Below are 20189 nucleotides of genomic sequence, written 5' to 3'. Positions count from 1 at the left end.
ACAATAACAACACTGAAAATAAGATTTAAAGGTAATGTGCTATTTAAACCCTGTGTGCTATTTAAAACCTGGTAAACTAAAACACTCACAATATCCACTAATAATGTTAGTTTCTTGAACCAAAAACATCATAATTTAGTCTTACATCATTTTCCACATTCTCTCTGACCAGTTTGTTTCTGGTACTGTACCTTTAAGATGTCAATCATAATTGGCTAGCCTTCTCGAATGTGAAATTAATAACAACGTCACCACCAAGTTGCTGAAAACTGTTCTTAGTTGGTGTCCCAGTCTGGTCTGTTTGCTAGTTTTACACCATCTTGGCCAGACTGGAAGACCAGTTTAAACCAGCTAAGACCATCAAACCAGCTTAGACTGGTTTAAGCATTTTTTTTCCAGCAGGTATGTAAATGTAGAAGGTTGTATGTTAATGCAGTCACAACTGTGACCTTATAAGAATGGTGGTTTCTGAATTAACACATTTTCACAGCTTAGTTATCAAACGTAGAGTGTTACAGTTTTAGCTCAAATAATCAAACAAAGGTCATGTTTTCTATAATTTAAACTTAAATACATACCCATTTAGGTCTGCTGGCTCCGAGTGATACACATGTTTGCTCTTCTCTGCAATGGTGAGGGTACCAACATGGGTGGTCTCGCTGTGACTGACCCGGACCGGGTGATACGGACTCTTTGACTCGGTGGAGCCAGACGGCACGTTCATCTGATTACTGGCTATGTTGCCGTTTGGTTCGGGGGTCTCAGTGAACAGCTTCTTGCGGACAGATTCAGGTGTGGAGGTTGCGATGACCTTGATCTCGGGCACAGGCGCAGGCACAGACGTCTGTTTCAGATGGACACAGGCCTCAGAGTGGGCCAGCTGCAGTTTCTTCATGTGGTGAATGGCCACTGTAGCGTTGAAGGCTTGCTGGAGTGAGGAGATCATGATTTCAGACGGTCAGTAGAGTGCAGGAAACAACTAAACAAGCTAACAGCAAATGTTTATATTGAAACATGACGTAAAGTTAAAACAATCAATGCATTTTAATAGTGCACAAAAAATTAAATGTTTGGTTATGCATGCAAATTTTACTGTATGAAGACCCACTTTTGCCATAATGTGCAGTATATAAACAGAGCTTACTACATTGTGTCCCATAATGCAGTGCATTAAGCTTGATCTTCAATTACCAGTGTGACAATGAAATGGCAGTGAAATACTGTAAGTAGCAATTCTTTCTTTTTCTGGGCTCATTACTTAAATTACACCATACTGAGTATATACTGCACAGTATGCACGTAGCAGTGTGCTAATAATGGATCCTTTCCAAATATAATGGCTATTAAAACTATATTAAAATAGTTATAAATAAATATTGTGCAATATACACTAGAATTTTGCAAGAATTTTAATGTTTTAGACTCTTCTGCTCACCAAGGCTGTAATTATTTGATAAAAAATACAGTAAAACCAGTAATATTGTGAAATAGTTTTACAATTTAAAATACCTATTTTCTATTGTGATATATTTTAAAATGTAATTTATTCCTGTGATGCAAAGCTGAATTTTCAGCATCATTACTCCAGTCGTCAGTGTCCTCAGAAATCATTCTAATATGCTTATTTGCTGCTCAAGAAACCATATTTCTTATTATTTCATCATTTCTTCTCATTATCAATGTTGAATGTTAATTTCAGAGAAACCGTGATTTTTTTTTTCAGGATTTTTCATGAATAGAAAGTTCAAAAGAACAACATCTATTTGAAATAAAAAATATTTTGTAACATTTGAAATGACAATGTCACTTTTGAATGTCACTTTTGATCAATTTAATTCATATTTAAAAAAAAAAAATACAAATTTCTTAAAAAAATAAATAAAACAGCCAATCAACTATTTTTTTCAAAACTGCATGTGAAACAGAAAGCATAATGCAACGATAAATGTTTTAACAGTATGCTAAATTATTGTCAGATGACCTTATCAAGTTGCATGTTTAATTCAAAAAGCAGCATGCAGTTTGAAATAAAAATGGTTATCTTCATTTAATTTTGTGTACAAATGTGTTAAGATTTGGTACCGTATATCACTTTTGGTAGTATAATAGTCAAAAAAGTCAAAGTCTGTTTTATTGTCAATTCAATAAAGTTCAAAATTCAATAAAACTTTATTGTCAATAATAGAAGGTAAAACTGAGTGTGTTGCATTGCATTGTGGGATTCAGACTGGTGTGCAATGTCACAAGTTAACATTCTCTGAAAAAAACATCAGAGTTTGAGTTAATCAACATGGTGGCCATTAAAAGGGGACAAATTTATGTAAAATAAATCCATAAAATGTCAAATAAATCCTTTTTCTAGGCAAGTGATTTGATTACAAGAAAATACTTCACTGCAGCTTTAAATGTCTCAAAGTATAAATCAGATTGCTAAAACATACTGAAACTGGTCTGTTCCAGATATTCACGCAGATGGAGCAATTAAAGGCAAGACCGGTGACCAAATCAGCCACTCATATTTAAAGCTGAATTGTGTAATCAGGCCGGAGGTCATCTGAAAAACCCAACTGAGACGAAACCACAGGAGACAAACTCTAATCCGAGAATACACCGAGTTATGAAACATGACCTTACCTTCCACTTGGACTTGGCAAAGTTTTTCTGGATCTGCTCACTGACGGAGTGGTAGATGTCCTGACTCCGGGCCGTCTTTCCTAGAATCCTGCAGCACAAAGCTGGATTTAAAACCAGAGCTCGTGGACAACAGAAGGATTTTTGTTTCCAGTTTTAACCAGACTCTAAAACAGGAATAAATTGTTTAATCTGAACAATTCTGGATTGTGGGGTTCTCTGGTTGTTTCTCATGCACAGCAATGAGATTTAATGAAGAGCAAATGGAGACTTTTGATTAAGTCTGAGAAAAAAGACCCATATGTGTAACCTCATATGTGTCTCAGCTAAAGTTTCAGAAGACATCTCAACATTGTCTCAAACTGTGCTCAGATTTGCAAAGTCAAAGTCTGAGATCTCAATATGAACTCAGTGTCTCCCATCAAATTAAGACTGAATTATCAGTTATTTTAATATTATTTTTTATACTATTATAGAGTTAACTTTTTAAATAAGCTTTTGTTTGTTTCATTTGAATTTAAGTTTTAGTAATTTTGTTATGCGTTTTTGTCAGTTTTATTAGTTTGTGTTTTTTTTAAATACTTTTATTTAACTTTATTTTTTTATCTGAGTTTTAGTAATTTTAGTACTTCAACTTATTTTTTATTTCAGTTAGTTCCCAATGCAACATTTTTAATTTTAGTTTAATTTTTTTAAGTTTACGTTTTTCATTTTATTTCATTTCAATTACCAACAAATAATTTTAATCATTTTAAATTTGAGCTTAATTTTTTCATCTAATGTTTATATTTTGTTTCATTTTATTTTTTGCTTCATTTCAATTACTTAAAATAATTGTAAATAATTTTAAGTTTTTTAAGCTTATTTGTTCATTTAATATTAATATTTTATTTTATTTCTGCTTCATTTCAATCACTGAAAATTATTGTTAATCATTTTAAGTTTTTTAAACTTAAATTTTTCATCTCATATTAATATAGTATTTTATTTCTGCTTCATTTCAATTACCAAAAAATACTTAATTAATCATTTTAAGCTTTTAAGGTTATTTTTTCATCTAATATTTTTATTTAATTTCTGCTTAATTTTCTGACTGAAAATTATTTTTAATAGTTTTAGTTAGCAATAATGACAAATTATGACACAATACAATAATGACACTGCAAATTATCTGCACTATAATATCCATAATTTTATAGCTTTATACTCTTCTGTGTCAACAATATCTCATTTGTTTTGTATTTCTGAGATGTCTGATACATAAACGAAGCATAACAAAGATCTCCATTAAGGCTCATAAGCTTTAAAAGAGTCGTGTGGTCACTCACCAGGGGTGTCCGAGAGCCTGTTCTGTATCATAACGCATCTTAGGATTCTTCTGCATCATGTTGCGGATGAAGTCCTTTGCTACAGAGATAATAATTATACATGCGGTTAAAGGCTTCTAGTTACAGGTGTGTTTTACAGAATCATATGAGATGATTTAGCAGTAGGGAAGTATAGGATGCTAACCAGACTCAGAGATATCATCCCAGAAGGGCGAGTCGAACTCATACTGCGCCTTCATGATTTTAGAAAAGAGACGAGTCTCCGTTTCTTCATAGAAAGGAGGATATCCACAGAGACTGTGAAGATACAGCAAAATAAATGAATGGAAACTTCCAGCAGGGGGCGCCATCTATCTGAGAGACCTACAGGAGTACATTGTGGTGTTAAAAAGCATGGCTAAATGTCTTTGGTGAACCAGTGACTCATTCTGACTCAAACTGCTGCTAATCTGTCAGTTTTGACAAACAGCCAGCTTTAGGTTTCTAAATTAAGAACTTGGCATCTGTTTATCACTCTCTGTAAATAGCGGTGCTGTTTAATGTCCAACTCACTTGTGGAGCACATATAGTAAAAAAAAAAAAAAGGTTTCTTAGAAATGACATCCCAACTAGGAAGGGACTTACAGGATGTAGGTGATGACTCCAATAGACCAGCAGTCAACGGCTTTGCTGTAGGGTTTCTGGGCCAATACTTCAGGGGCTGTGAGGAAATACAGATTATTAGAAACAACTTGGTTTTAAAATTGACCTTTTTTATTCTCTTAAATGTCCTTGGATGTATTGTGCAATATTTTTTTTAAATCAGTGTTGTTAACTACAACTAAAACTATTAAAAATAATTTTTGTTAATTGAAATAAAGCGTAACTAAATTAAATATAAATATTAGATGAAAAGCTTCAACTTCAACTTATTTTATTTCAGTTATTTGCAAAGGCAACATTTAAAATTGTCATAAATCCTAATTTAAACTTAAATAAAAATAAATGAAAGCTAAATAGAAATATTAAAACTAACAACAACAAAAAAACATATAGAAAAGCACTTAAAGGGTTAGTTCACCCAAAAATGAAAATTAGCCCATAAATTACTCGCCCTCAAGGCATCCTATGTGTATATGACTTTCTTCTTTCAGATTAATCCAGTCGGAGTTATTTTAAAAATTGTCTTTGATCTTTCAAGCTGTTTAATGGCACTCAGCGGGTGTTGCAGTGCATCAGTCCAAAAGAAGTTAAATAAAAAGCGCCCATCCATAATAAAAAGTGTCTCACACTGCTCCGGGGGGTGAACAAAGGCCTCCTGTAGCGAATCAATGCATTTTGCATAAAAAATAACCATATGTAAAACGTAATAATCACTTTAATGAGAGCTCAAAACAACGGTCACTTATTAGAAGTACAAAACGAGGGTGTGTCTAAAACCTAAACTAAAATTAAAATGAAAACTGAAATAATATTAACAATAAAAGCATATTAATATGAATGAACACTATATTAATAAATAATAATAAATACTATAAATAGTATACTGTATAAAAATACAAAAATAACTTTTATTTTTATTATCTTTTATCAAAATACCTACAATTTTAACTAAAATTAAAATGAAAACTGAAAATATTAAAATAAAAGCATATTAATGTATATATAAATACCGTACTGCATTAATAGATATTAATAAATATTATTTTATATATTTATACAGTTTATAAATAATACTAAAATAACACTTGTTTTCATAATATTTAATCAAAATGCCTAAAATTTTAACTATAATTAAAAAGAAAAGTTATCAAATTAAAGCATATTAATATATGTACAAATACTATAGCAGTTAAATAATACTACTATGTTTTTTAATCTACTAAGTATTAACCAGATATAATAACTTTCTTTGTCTCTATAAAATTGTCATAATATGGACAATGCCGATATTGTGGACTGGTGTGTAACAATTAAAGTGGAACATAATAAGAATGCTTTTGTAATTTTGAATGTGTATACTCCTTATGGATGTTGTCAAAATGAAGATGAATATATCAGTAGGCTTCCTTTTTCAAGTTCTTTTATCAAGGAATGTGTATATGCATGTATATTTGTAGTAGGGGACATGAATGCCAATATATCTGATGAGAACTCTTTGTTAGGTCAACATCTAATTAGGTTTTGCCAAGATAGCAAGTTGGTTTTATCTAGGCAAAAATTGTTACCAATGGATAGTTATACATATATCAGTGAAGCATGGAATGCAACATCTTGGCTGGATCACTGCATATGCACAGCTGATGATCGTCTAGAGAAACTTGAGATATTGTATGACTTGGTCACAACAGACAATATACCTGTCTTTATGGTGTTAAATGTTGAAAGTTTACATGAGTTGAGCAATTATGATAATTATGAGCATCATGGAAAATTAGACTGGGCATCAACAGAGAAGAGTTTAAGTAATATAGGTGTATCAACTGAGGCTATTATGTGTGATAATGTTAGTTGTAAGAATCCTAAACATATTTTTTTCATATTCTCGTAAATTTTACATGTGCACAGATGATGTTAAAACAGCACTTTTTAGAACTTTTCTGTACATTTTATACGGCACATTTATGGTAAAGCTAAAATGCATGAAGAATTCTGCTTAAGCTCCCAAGGTGGATAAGTGCAAGCCAAATGTGACCCTGGAGCACAAAAGCAGTCTTAAGTCGCTGGGGTATATTTGTAGCAATAGCCAAAAATACATTGTATGGGTCAAAATTATAGATTTTTCTTTTATGCCAAAAATCATTAGGATATTAAGTAAAGATCATGTTCCATGAAGATATTTAGTCAATTTCCTACCGTAAATATATCAAAACTTCAGTTTTGATTAGTAATATGCATTGCTAAGAACTTCATTTGGACAAATTTAAAGGCGATTTTCTCAATATTTTGATTTTTTTGCACCCTCAGATTCCAGATTTTCAAATAGTTGTATCTCGGCCAAATATTGTCCTATCATAACAAACCATACATCAATTGAAAGCTTGTTTATTCAGCTTTCAGATTATGTATAATTCTCAATTTCGAAAAATTGACACTTAAGACTGGTTTTGTGGTCCAGGGTCACAAATGTTTGTATCTAGTGATATTCCTACTTTGCATGCTGTATTAAGGAATTATATGTACAGTTTCATGTGTCGATTAAGTGATTCATTAAATACAATCATATAATTTTAATAAATAGTTTTATAGATGTGTCTCTTGTGCTTTGACATTCACTGGCTGTTTAAAACCCCGTTTGTTTGACATCATTCTTACCGACATATCCTGGAGTCCCACAGGCCGTGGACATGATGCCATTATCTTCCATCTTAGAGAGGCCAAAATCACTGATCATGATCTTAGAGTTTTCATCAGGGCTGTAGTAGAGCAGATTCTCTGGCTGTAGAGAGAATACAGACGCAGAAAGTCCATGTTTTGTGGTTTATCTGTAGTATTGCATATGCATATGTTCGTGTGAATGTGGCGACTCTGTACCTTGAGGTCGCGGTGGACTATGCCGTTTTTGTGCAGGTAGCTGACTGCCTCCAGCACCTGTCTGATGACCAGACTAGCATCAGCCTCTGAATACATGCCCCGGTCCAGGATGCGGTCAAACAGTTCACCACCTGAAACGCTGACGGGATATGAGCAATGTAACAGCATGCTATTAAGACACAAAGACATTTGAAGTAACGGGTTTCAGTGGGTGTTAATACAAATAAAGGTGCTTACAGCTGCATGAGCAGGTAGTAATGCGTCCGACTTTCATAGAAATCCTCCAAGCAAACCACATTGTCATGTTGGATCCTATATGACAACAGATTAATAAGTTAGAAGATGGTTATGTCGGTTTAACGTTGGATACATGTTGTTGAACATGCATTTTCAATGTTCTTATTGGATTTGATTTGATTCTCACTCTCTGTTTCCTTCCAAGCTGTAATCCACACGACTCCAGTCCATCAATTAACATACTGTGAAAAGCTGCATGTTTGTACGAAACAAATCAATCATTAAGATGTTTTAGCTTTAAACCGTTGCCTCGAGCTAAAATATGATTCCTCATATTCCATAACAACGCTTTGTCCATTGAAAAAGTCGTCTCATCTGAATCAGGAGAGAAATATGCACAGATCAAGCACAGTTTACAAGTTCTAAACAGATATGTGAGTGGATTTTGATGTGAGAGGACAACAGGAGATGGACTTTTTCAGTGTGTTTTTATGGATTATGGCCTCGTGTTTTGGCCAGAAGCGACGGTTTGAAGTTAAAAACATCTTAATGATGGATTTGTTTCTTAAAAACAAGCAGTTTTTCACTTCATAAGATGTAAACTGATGGACTGGAGTGGTGTGGATTACTTGTGGATTACTGTGATGTTTTTATCAGCTGTTTGGACTCTCATTCTGACGGCACCCATTCACTACAGAGCATCCATTAGTGAGCAAGTGATGCAATGCTAAATTTCTCCAAATCTATTCTGATGAAGAAACAAACTCATCTACATCTTGGATGGCCTGAGGGTGAGTACATTTTCAGCAAATTCTCATTTTCTCTTCCTGTAAGATTTTACACACAGTTGGTTTCATCCAGTCTTACTTCCTCAACACGGCGATTTCATTCTCCAGGTTGACGTCCCTTTTGTTTTTCTTCTTCATACACTTCATAGCAAAAAGATTCCCTGTTTTTCTCTCCTTCACCATGAAGACCTCTGAGAATGCTCCCCTGGAGAAAGCAGAGAAAGAAAGATGAGGTAAGGTCAAATGTGCAATTACCTGGGATAATGTTTTTCTCCATGGATCTGAGAGAGAGAGCATGATCCTGGTTTATGTGATGCTGGTGTGGCTCTTCCCCCTGAGAGCAAAGCAGGTTTTAATGAAGGTGAAGATGTGACCTTTTAAACCTTTGTCGAGACCTCAGCGCCGCAATGCAAGCCATCTATTTAATAACCGCTAGAAGTGCATGTAGCGTTGCCAGCATGTGAAAGGTACATGTGAAAGTGGCCAGGGCTCTGAGGAGATGAAATAATGTGTGAAGCAATTACTATTAGTGCAATTGATTTTATCAGGTAAACACATTTGATGATACACATACAAATACTGTAGACATGGGGACATGTAGACATTTTTTTTTTTAGAACATTTACTACTTAAAATAAATATTAAGAGAATATATCTTGAAAATAATACAGTATAATTTGAATGTAAACCTCACTAAATATATATAAAATATTTTAATAACATTTACTGCTTAAAATACACTGTAATATTTTTTTTAAGATATATACTCTTAATATTTAGTGGGTAAATCTTACTAAATGTATTATTTTTAATTGTATAACATTTTTTTAATAGCATTTACTACTTAAAATAAGTATTAAAATATATATCTTCAGTGTATTTTGAGTGTACACCTCACTAAATGTATTATTTTTAACTGTATAAAATTTCTATAATACGTGCTACTTAAAACATAAGCAATTTTTGCAGTGTAGGTATTCATTGAGATAACACTGAATTGGTAAAGCTTTGGACTCCTGGTTGAAATCACGCCTATTACAAAAGAAGTGCTACATCACACATGGCTTCCGACAATCAATCTCAGCCTCCCACGCACAAATGAAGCGGCACGAAACAACCGTCTCCCTGACACCGCCAGCATCTAGCACATATTCCCACAACACCATATTCCTGCACTGAATGCAAAAGCGTGTTTTCCTTCACTCACAGTCATGAGTGAAAAATCCTTTAGAAAGTCCTGAATTCAGTAACCACCATGGATTTCAATGAATGTATGAATAAATAAATAATAAAAACCAAATATAGCTCAAACTGAAGGTCAGTGCACAGAATGTGCCCAGAAAACTGCCAATGAAATACATAAAAACATGATTTTTCCTCACAGAATCTCTGGCTCACCAACATAAGCCAATTTTAGATGCCGTACTTCATCCTGATGGGTCCAATAGAAGCCTGCTGAGGGGTTTTGGGAGTTTAATTCAAGTTGTTTTTGTCAGTTGAAACCACTGTGATCAACTCCCCACGGCCCATAATGCCCCGCTGGTGTCACGAACACCCACAGGCAAGGGCCGGTTGTGACAGAGCTCTCTAGACCTGAAACTAGATCATTATCTCGCTTTATAGGACCTGTGTGAATTGTAAAGTCAGATTTTTGGTTTTTAATTCACACCTAATATTTGAGGACAAAGTGATTTTCAATTACAATACATATCTTTAAAGGCCATTTTCTCAAAATTAGTTGTTGTTTTTTCTCCACTTCAGTAGTGCTTATATACATACAGTTTTATTCCTCTCTATACTCTGAAGGTTTTTATACTGATTTTACATTTACATTTAGTCATTTTGCAGACACTTTTATCCAAAGCGACTTACAGTTGGGGAATACATAAAGCGATTCTTCTTAAAGAAACAGACACACATTTACATTTAGTCATTTTGCAGACGCTTTTATCCAAAGCGACTTACAATTGGGGAATACATAAAGTGATTCTTCTTAAAGAGGCAAACAGACACAGGAAGTGCTTGAAATACCAAGTTTTAGGCATTGTTCAAATAAGTACAAGCTAGAAAAGGGAAGGAAAAAATAAAGAGAAAGAAAAAGTTTTTTTTTTTTTAAGATGAAGTCAAGTAGCGTTTAAAGAGATGAGTTTTCAGCTGTCGCTTGAAAATTGTCAGGGACATTTTATACATTTTATTCCTAAAATATGATGAAAATACTTTTTTTCTGGATATTGACAGTATTTTATGATTTATATAATTTATGGAGTGAGAAAAAGAGATATCAAAAATCCCTTCTGTAACGACACTGTAAGAGATTTTTCGAAGTTGTAAATAAAGCAAAGATTATTGCAGTACGTTTTACAAGAAATTCAGTATTTCATCTTCAAAATTTTAATGTTTAATGTTAATGCTACTTGCCATTTCTTTGTAATATTTTTGAAATTTATTATTTATTCTGAGTGAAAATTGGTTATTTTTTTCTTTTTATGTCAAAAAAATGAAACAGGAATGTTCAGATATTCAATGTTAAGATTACTGTTCTGGAAATGTATGCAAAGTAGCACATATGTAATTAGATAATACCTCGTTTACACATAACATTTGAGAAAACTTAATACCAAAAAACAACAAAAAACAAAAATGCAATTATTCATTTCATCAATCAAGTGGGAGAGTATAGTCATATTTGTTAGTTACATTTTTACCATATTCACCTGGGGTGTCTTGCCTTAATTCATGAAAATAATCAAGTATAATAACGTACATACACACACACACACAAAATAAAAAAATAAAAAATAAAATCAGCATCAAAACAATAAACAGCACATTGCAGGCCATGTCCGGTAGATTATTGCAAATCTGTCTCTATCCCGTTAGCCGTTCCCTGACGCCTGTGATCCCTGTTCTTGTCTGCCAAAGCGATTAACACACCCCGGTCTGGAAGTGTCTTAACCTGTGCTTTACCCTTGATTCACCTACAGACCAATTCAATGAGAACGACAGACGCAGGGTGACCTGAATGCTGCACTCTCAGAAAAAAAGGTACAAAAGCTGTCACTGGGGCGGGATCTTTTCAAAAGGTACAACTTGGACCTAAAGGGTCCATACACCTAAAGTGTACATATTAGTACCTAAAAGGTACAAAAGTGTATATTTTGAAAAGGTACAACCACAGTCACAGCTTTTGTACCTTTTTTTTCTGAGTGCACAGACTGAATAAAACTCAACATCAGCCAATCAAACAAAGACCCACTGTAGCTGATCATTTAGTCATGAATGGAAACATGATAAGGTCCCAAATAACTGTTTCTGACTCTTGTGCTGATCTCATAGTGTCTGCCTTCATGGACAACAGCCTTGACGAAACATTATTCTGCTTGGGGATCGCTGTACAGTCAGCAAAGAAAATGTACAGCTGCTCATGTCTGCTGAGCTCATGGTCTAGTCAGCTTTCTGCACCCGCAATGACATCACAACCCATTCAGGACAGCAGGGCCGGATCACCGGTGTCTGCTTTACCGTCTGAGACCTGTTAAGTTGCTCAGATGGGATAATGGATTTGAGATTACACATTTAAACAGCTTATTCACAATCTAAATCATAATTCATTTTTATTCAAGGTGATGAAGCGTCAACAAACAGAACTGAAATAATGTTTTCAGAGAGGATCTGCCTCCTATTGGCTGGTCAAATAGATTGCAATTGTTTGAGTCGATGTTTAAATGATCAACGTTTTGATATCATCATCATCATCATCATCATCATCACAGACCAGTAGTGTTACACTTTTCAATGGAATCAGTCTGCGAAAGGTTTACATGGCTCTGCGTATTAAACTTAATAAAAATAAATATAAATACCAATAAAATCACAAACACATTTAATTCGGTAAGTTATTTTCTTTATCAAATTGCTGCAAATCACAAAACAAGGCTCAAAACGTCAAGACTCAGTTAAAGCTGAATGCTTATGAGCTTTTTCTGAATGAACCGCTAATCTCCCAAATGCCAAGACTTTAAACTTTGAATTACCATAAACCACTAAAGGCCAGTGTAAACCGCAGTCAATCCTTTACCGGGTGCAAGGGTGAGCAAAAACAGCTTTCTTGGAAATGTCGCTAACACACTTAAAATATTTTTTGAGGAGCAAAAATGTGCAATATAAATGAATTTTTTTATGTACTTTTTAAAAAACTTTTACACTTTCTTATCTAAAAATTATTTTATATACTTATTTATTATCTATAAGTACATTTAAACTACACTGGGAAAAAAAAATCTATTTAACCTGTAAAAAAAGATTTAAACTATAAAAAATACTTTTTTCAAAGATGTAAATAAAACAGATTATTGGTGCATGTTTTACAAAAAAAAAATATTATGTCAGTCTTTCTACTTTAAAATTTCACGTTTAATTCAATCTGTTACTTGCTGTTTCTTTGTAATTCTAATTGTAAAATTTACTAGCAAATTCTAAGTAAAAATTGTTTCTACAACAATTTTAACTACTAAGTTACTAGAATTTCTTTTTACAAATAATTACACTTTTATAAGTTTAATAATAATTAAACTTTTTTTAAAAATTACAAAGAAAATTTTTAATTACCGTAATCAATTTTCAAATGAAATGAAATCTCGTAAAATGTACTCCAACATACTCCAATCATCTTTGATTCATTTACTACTTCGAAAAGTCTTTTTTCTTTTTTTTTTACGGTGTACTTTGTTAAAATAAAATTGCATCTGTGACATAAATTCTGTAAGGATATATTTACTTCCAAAAACTTAAGCTTATCAAATGAATAATAATAAGAACTAAATGTGTACTTACGATCCGAGCACCTCCATGAATTCAAACACATCCTGGATGTTATCCGTGCTCTTTTTCCAATCATAGTCGCCCTCCTTTCGCCCCATTTCTGCGTGAGCTTCTACAGGGATTTCTGGAGAGAATAAAAAAAAAAAGAACATAAAAGATTTATAAAGTGACCGACAAAGACGTACGTTCATTATCTGTTTGATCTGTTCTGAAAAAGTGAGCAATAAATCAAAGATTTGTGAAAATACCTTTACTTGCAGCCAAAACAATCCCTAATATTCCAGGAGCCATGAGACCTGATTTCTAATATATATACATCCAATTCAAATTAAAAATCAAGATGAAACTCGAGATCAAAACCACTTTGCACCCTTTAGGGTTCCTGATATAATACAGAATCCAGCTCAGTCTCTCTGACGAAGTCTCAGCTACTGAAGGACAGTCAATGCTTCTCTCCTGATTGGATGTCTGTTCATCCATCAGCCTGTTTTAGTGTGTCACTGACCTGCGATGCCCTGTTTAAAAATCCCAGAGCTTCTCATTGGCTGTCCTACACGACTAAGACGGTCGTCAGAAAACGCTAATCAGGTTTTGGCTGGTCAGTGTACAGACATGTATATGTGCGTCTTAATACTGGAGTTTAAGTGACTTATGAGATTCCTTTATGATTGATGACACATTTATAAAGGAAATATCTCTGATTCTATTTGAACTGGAATATGGAGTTGGCAGGTGGATTTTGTCCAAACTACACGTCTTGCATGTCCAAACCCAACACAAAGGTGTCCACATGCATCAAATGATTGAATGCATTTGATGAAGTCATCATCTTCAACAAAACACATCTAGAAAACGGAACAACCCAGCAACTGCACACAAAGACAGCAGAAATTGGCAGCATATGTGGAATGACTGGCTATTTTCCACCATGTTTCCTGTGTTTATTTTGAGGTTTCTTCAAAAAAGGTGTTCAAATATAAAGACAGTCTAATAGATTTGTCTTCCAACATAAAAAAAAGACTTCTCTGGGATTAATATAAAGACAGTCTAATAGATTTGTCTTCCAACATAAAAAAAGACTTCTCTGGGATTAGCAGTACTGAGTTCTGGTAAATTAAGAGAAGTTCTGGTAAGTCTTGCTTTCATTCCGCTTATATAACAGGTTAAAGACTCTGATCTTCTGAGTCAACCTTAAAACAATTCACCACCTGAGTTCAGAAGGTCAGTTGCATTTTATTAACTTTAAAAGCCAAAAATATCATCAATTTGTCACTAAACGTGTCACTGAGTACCACAAGGTGGAGAAACCCCTATGAAATGGAGTATTTTGTAGCCTATTATAGTAGACCACTAATAGACTTCTTAATAAACAAATTAGGTAACCTAAAGAGAAAAGGAACATCCAATTAAGAGGCAGGAATGGACTACAGCTCTCAAAGAACACAAGGACTCGGGTGACCTTGCATGGTTGCATGCAGTCATTATCAACATAACAGACAGTAATATCTATGTAGATTTACAAAAAAGGGACTGAAAAAAAAAAAATTAATAATAATAATAATAAAAAAAGTAAATAAATAATTATATAAATGAAGCTTACATTAAAATTGAGGCATGACAATTTATTAAATTCATAAAAATATCTACAAAATTACAAATATTAATGATTAAAATTTAAATGAATATACATTTTAATTGAAGATAATAATCTAAAATAGTATATTCATTTAAATAAGTTAAATTCAAATTTATAAAATTACAAATATATTAATAACTAAATTTTAAAAAGTTGAAAGTTATAAACATTTTTTTTAATTATTAATTAGAATAAAGTCTTTTTTCCCAGAAAAATTTAATAAAACATACTTTATAAAACTACATTATTAATTAGAATAAAGTCTTTTTTTCCCAGAAAAATTTAATAAAACATACTTTATAAAACTACAAATATATTAATAATTAAATTTGCTAAATATTTTAAATAAAGATAAATATGAAAAATATCCAATCTATAAAATATTCAATTAATAATAAATTAGAATAAAACAGCATTTAATGAAAATGCATTTTAATTAAAATATTTCAAATAAATACAAAATTTTTTTCAAATAACAATTTTCAAAAGGTTCGAAACAAAGAGAACTCCCATCACAATATATACTTGGAATTAACAATCATATAATATTTACAATATTTCACAGAGAATTCTAACACTGCCTTGATAAACCCATAATTTTCACCATATGTGATTAGATAACAGTAATCATTGGACATAAACAGTTTGCTCATCTTTCCCTTTGTTTCTCACTGTTTTAAATTATTATATTAAAAAGCATATTGCAATGGAAAACATTGCAAAATAATCAACGCAAAGTTGTTGCGTTACACTTGCTCACATAAGAACATCATTCTGAACTTGCCTGGCTTTGTCTTTACGATGCAGCCCTTTTATTGTACAGTGCGTCTGTGTGGACTAACCTCTCATATTTGCCTGCTGAGCAACATAAACATGCAGCTCAGCACGGATCTCTTCTTACCCGGCGCGAGATGTCCTATACACCTCAGTAACTGACGACGGGCTCTAATCTGTTCATGCACAAACCAGCGTGCACCTTCAATGTGCATGTGATGCATTAATCAATCATCTTTCACAACGTGCATACTGATGCATGCATGGGTGATTATTTTCCAGCCAGTTTTTGACCTTACCTTCGGGTCTGTAACAACTCCAGCACGATCTTTGTCTCTTGCAGAAACAATCGAGGCTCAAGCAAGGACAGCAGTAACAAGGAATGACATGCGAGGAGAGAGGATGCTGCGCAGATCTCAACGAAACAGACATTTGCAACGCGTCCGAAATGCAATGATGCACATTCCCGTGCAATTAATGCAGTGTTATCGGTTCGCAAAAATCTTTCATATGCAGTGTGCATTTACCCTGCAAATCACTCACAGTCATCAATCCAAGAGAAGTTGATTTCTTCATCAATCGTTGCGTGCACTCAAACAAAACTGTCAGATAAACAGTCTGATGAAAAAATGACACTTTAAATTACAATGCCCATGTATTGCATGCAAATATAATTGATTACAATAATTGCACGTTAACATGAACGTAGTAATTTAAAGTCTGACCTGTTTTCTAGCAGCAGCAGTCTGGGACAGGAATCGGCTTTACTCGGGTCAGCGTCCCGTCCTTTGGCTTACCTAGAGGCAAGTGCGCAAAAGATGCCACGCTCTGACTCTCCTGCCAAAAGCCCGCTGCAGTCTGGACAGATTAAGCCCGTCGAGCGGCGCACAAATAACCAACAGGTTGGAGATTACATGAGCCGAATGAAGGAGGAGCGGCCAGATTCTCAAGGACTGTCTACATGTGATGTTACCTTGCAATGGACAAAATAAGCCCGTCAAATTTACAGTATAAAAGCTGTGCTTCCCAGCACTTTACCATAAAAAACTCGGTTGCAACATTTTTGGTTTAACTAGAACTAAAAAATGCTGGGTTAAATATAACTGTTGTTTTGACCCAGCTATAGCGGTTGGGTTGTTTTGAACCCAACCGCTGGGTCAAAACAACCCAATAGCTGGGTTTGTCTCTTTTTAACCCAGCGCTGGGTTATATTTAACCCAGCATTTTTTAGAGTGTAGGCTATATTTAATTAACTACTGATAATATGCCATCTTAATAACATCTATTTTGTACTCGACTTCTAGAATATAACGATAACCACTGTAATAACACAAGCTATACATGAGACACAATAAGCTAATCACACACAAATATCCATTACACGAGCTGAAGTAAATACTAATAGGCATAAACAAATAGGCCTAAACATGGTCACGGTAACAAACTTGACACTAAAATAAACCAATAAACAATAATTTAACAACATAAGATGTAACATTAAACCCAAACGTACATAATTAGTAACAAAAACTAATAAGAAACAATTATAAAAAATACAAAAAACATACCATTAAACAATTAATTTGAGGGGGGATGGAATTGTAGGAAATTACAGCTAATTATTAGTTTTTTCCCCCAATATTTAACTTTTAAAATGACACTTTTTCTTAACTCTATATGGAAATTTGCACTGAGTAATGGTTACAAATGGTTCAGTTGACGGTAGCCATTGACTTCCATAATAGAACAACTACTATGTAAGTCAACTGTAATAACACAAGCTATACATGAGACACAATAAGCTAATCACACACAAATATCCATTACACGAGCTGAAGTAAATACTAATAGGCATAAACAAATAGGCCTAAACATGGTCACGGTAACAAACTTGACACTAAAATAAACCAATAAACAATAATTTAACAACATAAGATGTAACATTAAACCCAAACGTACATAATTAGTAACAAAAACTAACAAGAAACAATTATAAAAAAAAAAAAACATACCATTAAACAATTAATTTGAGGGGGGATGGAATTGTAGGAAATGTCAGTTAATTATTAGTTTTTTCCCCCAATATTTAACTTTTAAAATGACACTTTTTCTTAACTCTATATGGAAATTTGCACTGAGTAATGGTTACAAATGGTTCAGTTGACGGTAGCCATTGACTTCCGTAATAGAACAACTACTATGTAAGTCAACGGCTACCGTCAACTGTTTCTTCAGAATATCTTATTTTAAGGTGAACAGAAGAATCATTCAGGTTTGGAACAAGTGGAGGGTGAGTCAATAATGACAGAATAATGCAATTTTTGGGTGAACTAACACTTTAACCAGTGAGTTTTACAATGGACTTCTCAATACAAATATCTGAAGCATTTAAAGCTTTAACATTTTATGACAGCACGTACTATGTACACAAAATTGCTTTTAGAAATGAATACTATATGCGTTAACTGGCTATCAGCAGATTAAAACTGACACTAGGTGAACCATTAAAATATGGTGGAAACTGCATTAAAATAAACCAAAGTTAATTTGTGTATTTTCTGAAAATGTGAGTGCGTTTGCATGTGCATAACTCCTACGCTGCAAAGCCACGGCACTGCTTTTTGGTTGCTAAGTGGTATTCAGCTTGGCAAGAAAAACCATCTATTTAGACAAACATTCATAAGGCATTACACAGATGTGTGAGTGATAGCAATGGTAATGCAACTACAGCTTCATTGCACTAATGCATGTGAACGTCACAAAAAATGTCACTTTTCATACCAGAATCAAAAAGAATAGCCAGTCAGCATGAAACAGTTATAAAGCAAGACAATGTAGATCACTTCTGCACAACAACAGTTACCAGGAGGAGTATGAGCCAGCGTTCATGTACTCGTCTCAGTGTCATTAGAGCGAGTTTATGGGATTACTGAAGGCTTTAGCAAACGCACACTGTCTTTCTGAATCACACATTAAATCTGAAGCCACCGAAGTCATTACTAAAATGAAAACGCTCAGTCAGTTGTGATGGGCCACATCGGTGTTTTGTTTTGCTGCGTCCCATGAGCTCACGGGTGAGGTTATTGCATGCGACCTGTTGGGCAAATCATGATAATCTCACAATACACAGCATGACACTTCCTCCTTTAATAAGCTTGAGCAAATCTCAGGCGGGGATTTTAGTCGTCCTGTTACTGAACGTTACGACATTAAAAAACATAGCCCATAATATGAATATTTTGAATGAAGATGTAATGGTTTACTGGCAGTCAAATTTTGAACATACCTACTGACTTATTTTTATTTTATTTCGGATAAATTTTTATACAAAACTATTAAATACATACATTATACATAACCATTACAGATTTGTAAAAGTTTTAGTTATATTATATTTTGGATCTAGAGTTAATTTAGACACACCTAGTGATTATGTATTTTTGTTTTGTTTTTACACTCAAATAAAATTCATATAGTCTTAAGATTAAAATGTATCAAATTAAAATGTATATTCTGGATCTAGAGTTAATTTAGACACATCAACTAATTATTTATTTGACATTTTATAATAATAGTAGTATTTTTAAAAATTCGACAAAATGTAAAATTTTTTACATTTAATTGTAAAAAAAAAATAAAGTTTTATAAGCAAATTCAGTAGTTGGACGAAACTAATTTCGAGTGTTTAACCAAAAGCCTTTATATCAAAATGTTTGTGAAACAAATTTGTCCAAATGTTTGCCTGGTAGTGTACATTGTATTAGATAGTTAGAGGTTTCTTTCGGCTTACCTTTGTGAAGCTGTTTTTTGCTGACCAGTGCTTTGTGTTGCTTGATAAAGTATGATGGCATCGGTGGCAAAACTGCGTCCAGTGGCAAACGTAATGCTCTCAGGAACGCCAGTGGAAGTCTGATTTATGCGCAAGATGTTGTCGTATGTATCCTGGGAGGAGCGATGAACCTGGGCGAGTCATTAAAACACTCACTCTGTGTACAGTGTTGCCATGGTGGGGAGAGGAAACATGGCAGATAACCGGACATGAAGATCTCTTGATAGTTCTATTTCAGGGAGGTTGATTTGCGTAAATGGGAATACGAATGTGGAGACGAGGAACCTGTTTCCACCTAAGAGGGTTTCATTGAGGATGTGAATCACTTTCAGCAAATTTCTCACATCCAGTGCGGAGTTCATTAACAGACAGTGTTTGCTCCAGATACAGATACTACCATCTACAGTCATTTCACAGGTTAACTAACCATATTGGCATGTTTTTCTGCCAGAATCGTGTCTGAAATTGTTACAACACTTCTTATCAAGTTAGACATGATTTTGTTTAGTTTTTGTGTGAATTATCAGTGCTAATGACTCTGATGATATCAATTCTTCACTGAACATCCATCAGATTGGAAATCAAATTATAAGAGAGACATGAAACGTCTAGGTTACGGTTTTAATCCTCGT

General features: G+C 33.6%; 1 protein-coding gene across 5 annotated transcripts; it reads right to left on the bottom strand.

Moving 5' to 3' along the window:
* Positions 1–34: 34 nt before the first annotated feature.
* LOC107738197 (calcium/calmodulin-dependent protein kinase type 1D-like) lies at positions 35–19600 on the bottom strand. 5 transcript variants are annotated; one of them, XM_016549936.1, is made up of 11 exons: positions 16028–16238; positions 13331–13442; positions 8577–8702; positions 7710–7784; positions 7473–7611; positions 7254–7377; positions 4584–4659; positions 4144–4256; positions 3960–4038; positions 2635–2722; positions 35–928 (listed from the first exon to the last, which is right to left on the bottom strand). In XM_016549936.1, the coding sequence occupies exons 1-11, from the start codon at positions 16158–16160 to the stop codon at positions 554–556; spliced, it is 1440 nt and encodes a 479-aa protein (XP_016405422.1). In that variant the 5' UTR covers positions 16161–16238; the 3' UTR covers positions 35–553. The 5 variants fall into 5 exon arrangements, with proteins under 5 accessions (XP_016405422.1, XP_016405430.1, XP_016405437.1 ...); XM_016549944.1 differs by lacking the exon at positions 16028–16238 and adding an exon at positions 19519–19600 and having other exon boundaries at positions 36–928; XM_016549951.1 differs by lacking the exon at positions 16028–16238 and adding an exon at positions 16256–16519 and having other exon boundaries at positions 36–928.
* Positions 19601–20189: the final 589 nt, after the last annotated feature.

This window comes from Sinocyclocheilus rhinocerous, unplaced genomic scaffold, assembly GCF_001515625.1.
Source record: "Sinocyclocheilus rhinocerous isolate Xijiao unplaced genomic scaffold, SAMN03320098_v1.1 scaffold2716, whole genome shotgun sequence".
Classification (NCBI taxonomy): Eukaryota; Metazoa; Chordata; class Actinopteri; order Cypriniformes; family Cyprinidae; genus Sinocyclocheilus; species Sinocyclocheilus rhinocerous.
Note: the sequence above shows the minus strand (reverse complement) of the source record. Positions and strands in the feature narration are given on the sequence as shown.

What these genes read in the sequence shown, in the direction of transcription:
- LOC107738197 (XM_016549936.1), bottom strand. Translation starts at nt 16,160, where the DNA reads ATGTCTGTTTCGTTGAGATCTGCGCAGCATCCTCTCTCCTCGCATGTC. An exon ending in TGGGACTCCAGGATATGTCG is followed by an intron (nt 4,660 to 7,253) that starts GTAAGAATGATG and finishes ATTTCCTCACAG; the next exon opens with CCCCTGAAGTATTGGCCCAG. An exon ending in CAGGCTCTCGGACACCCCTG is followed by an intron (nt 2,723 to 3,959) that starts GTGAGTGACCAC and finishes TTTGTGCTGCAG; the next exon opens with GATTCTAGGAAAGACGGCCC.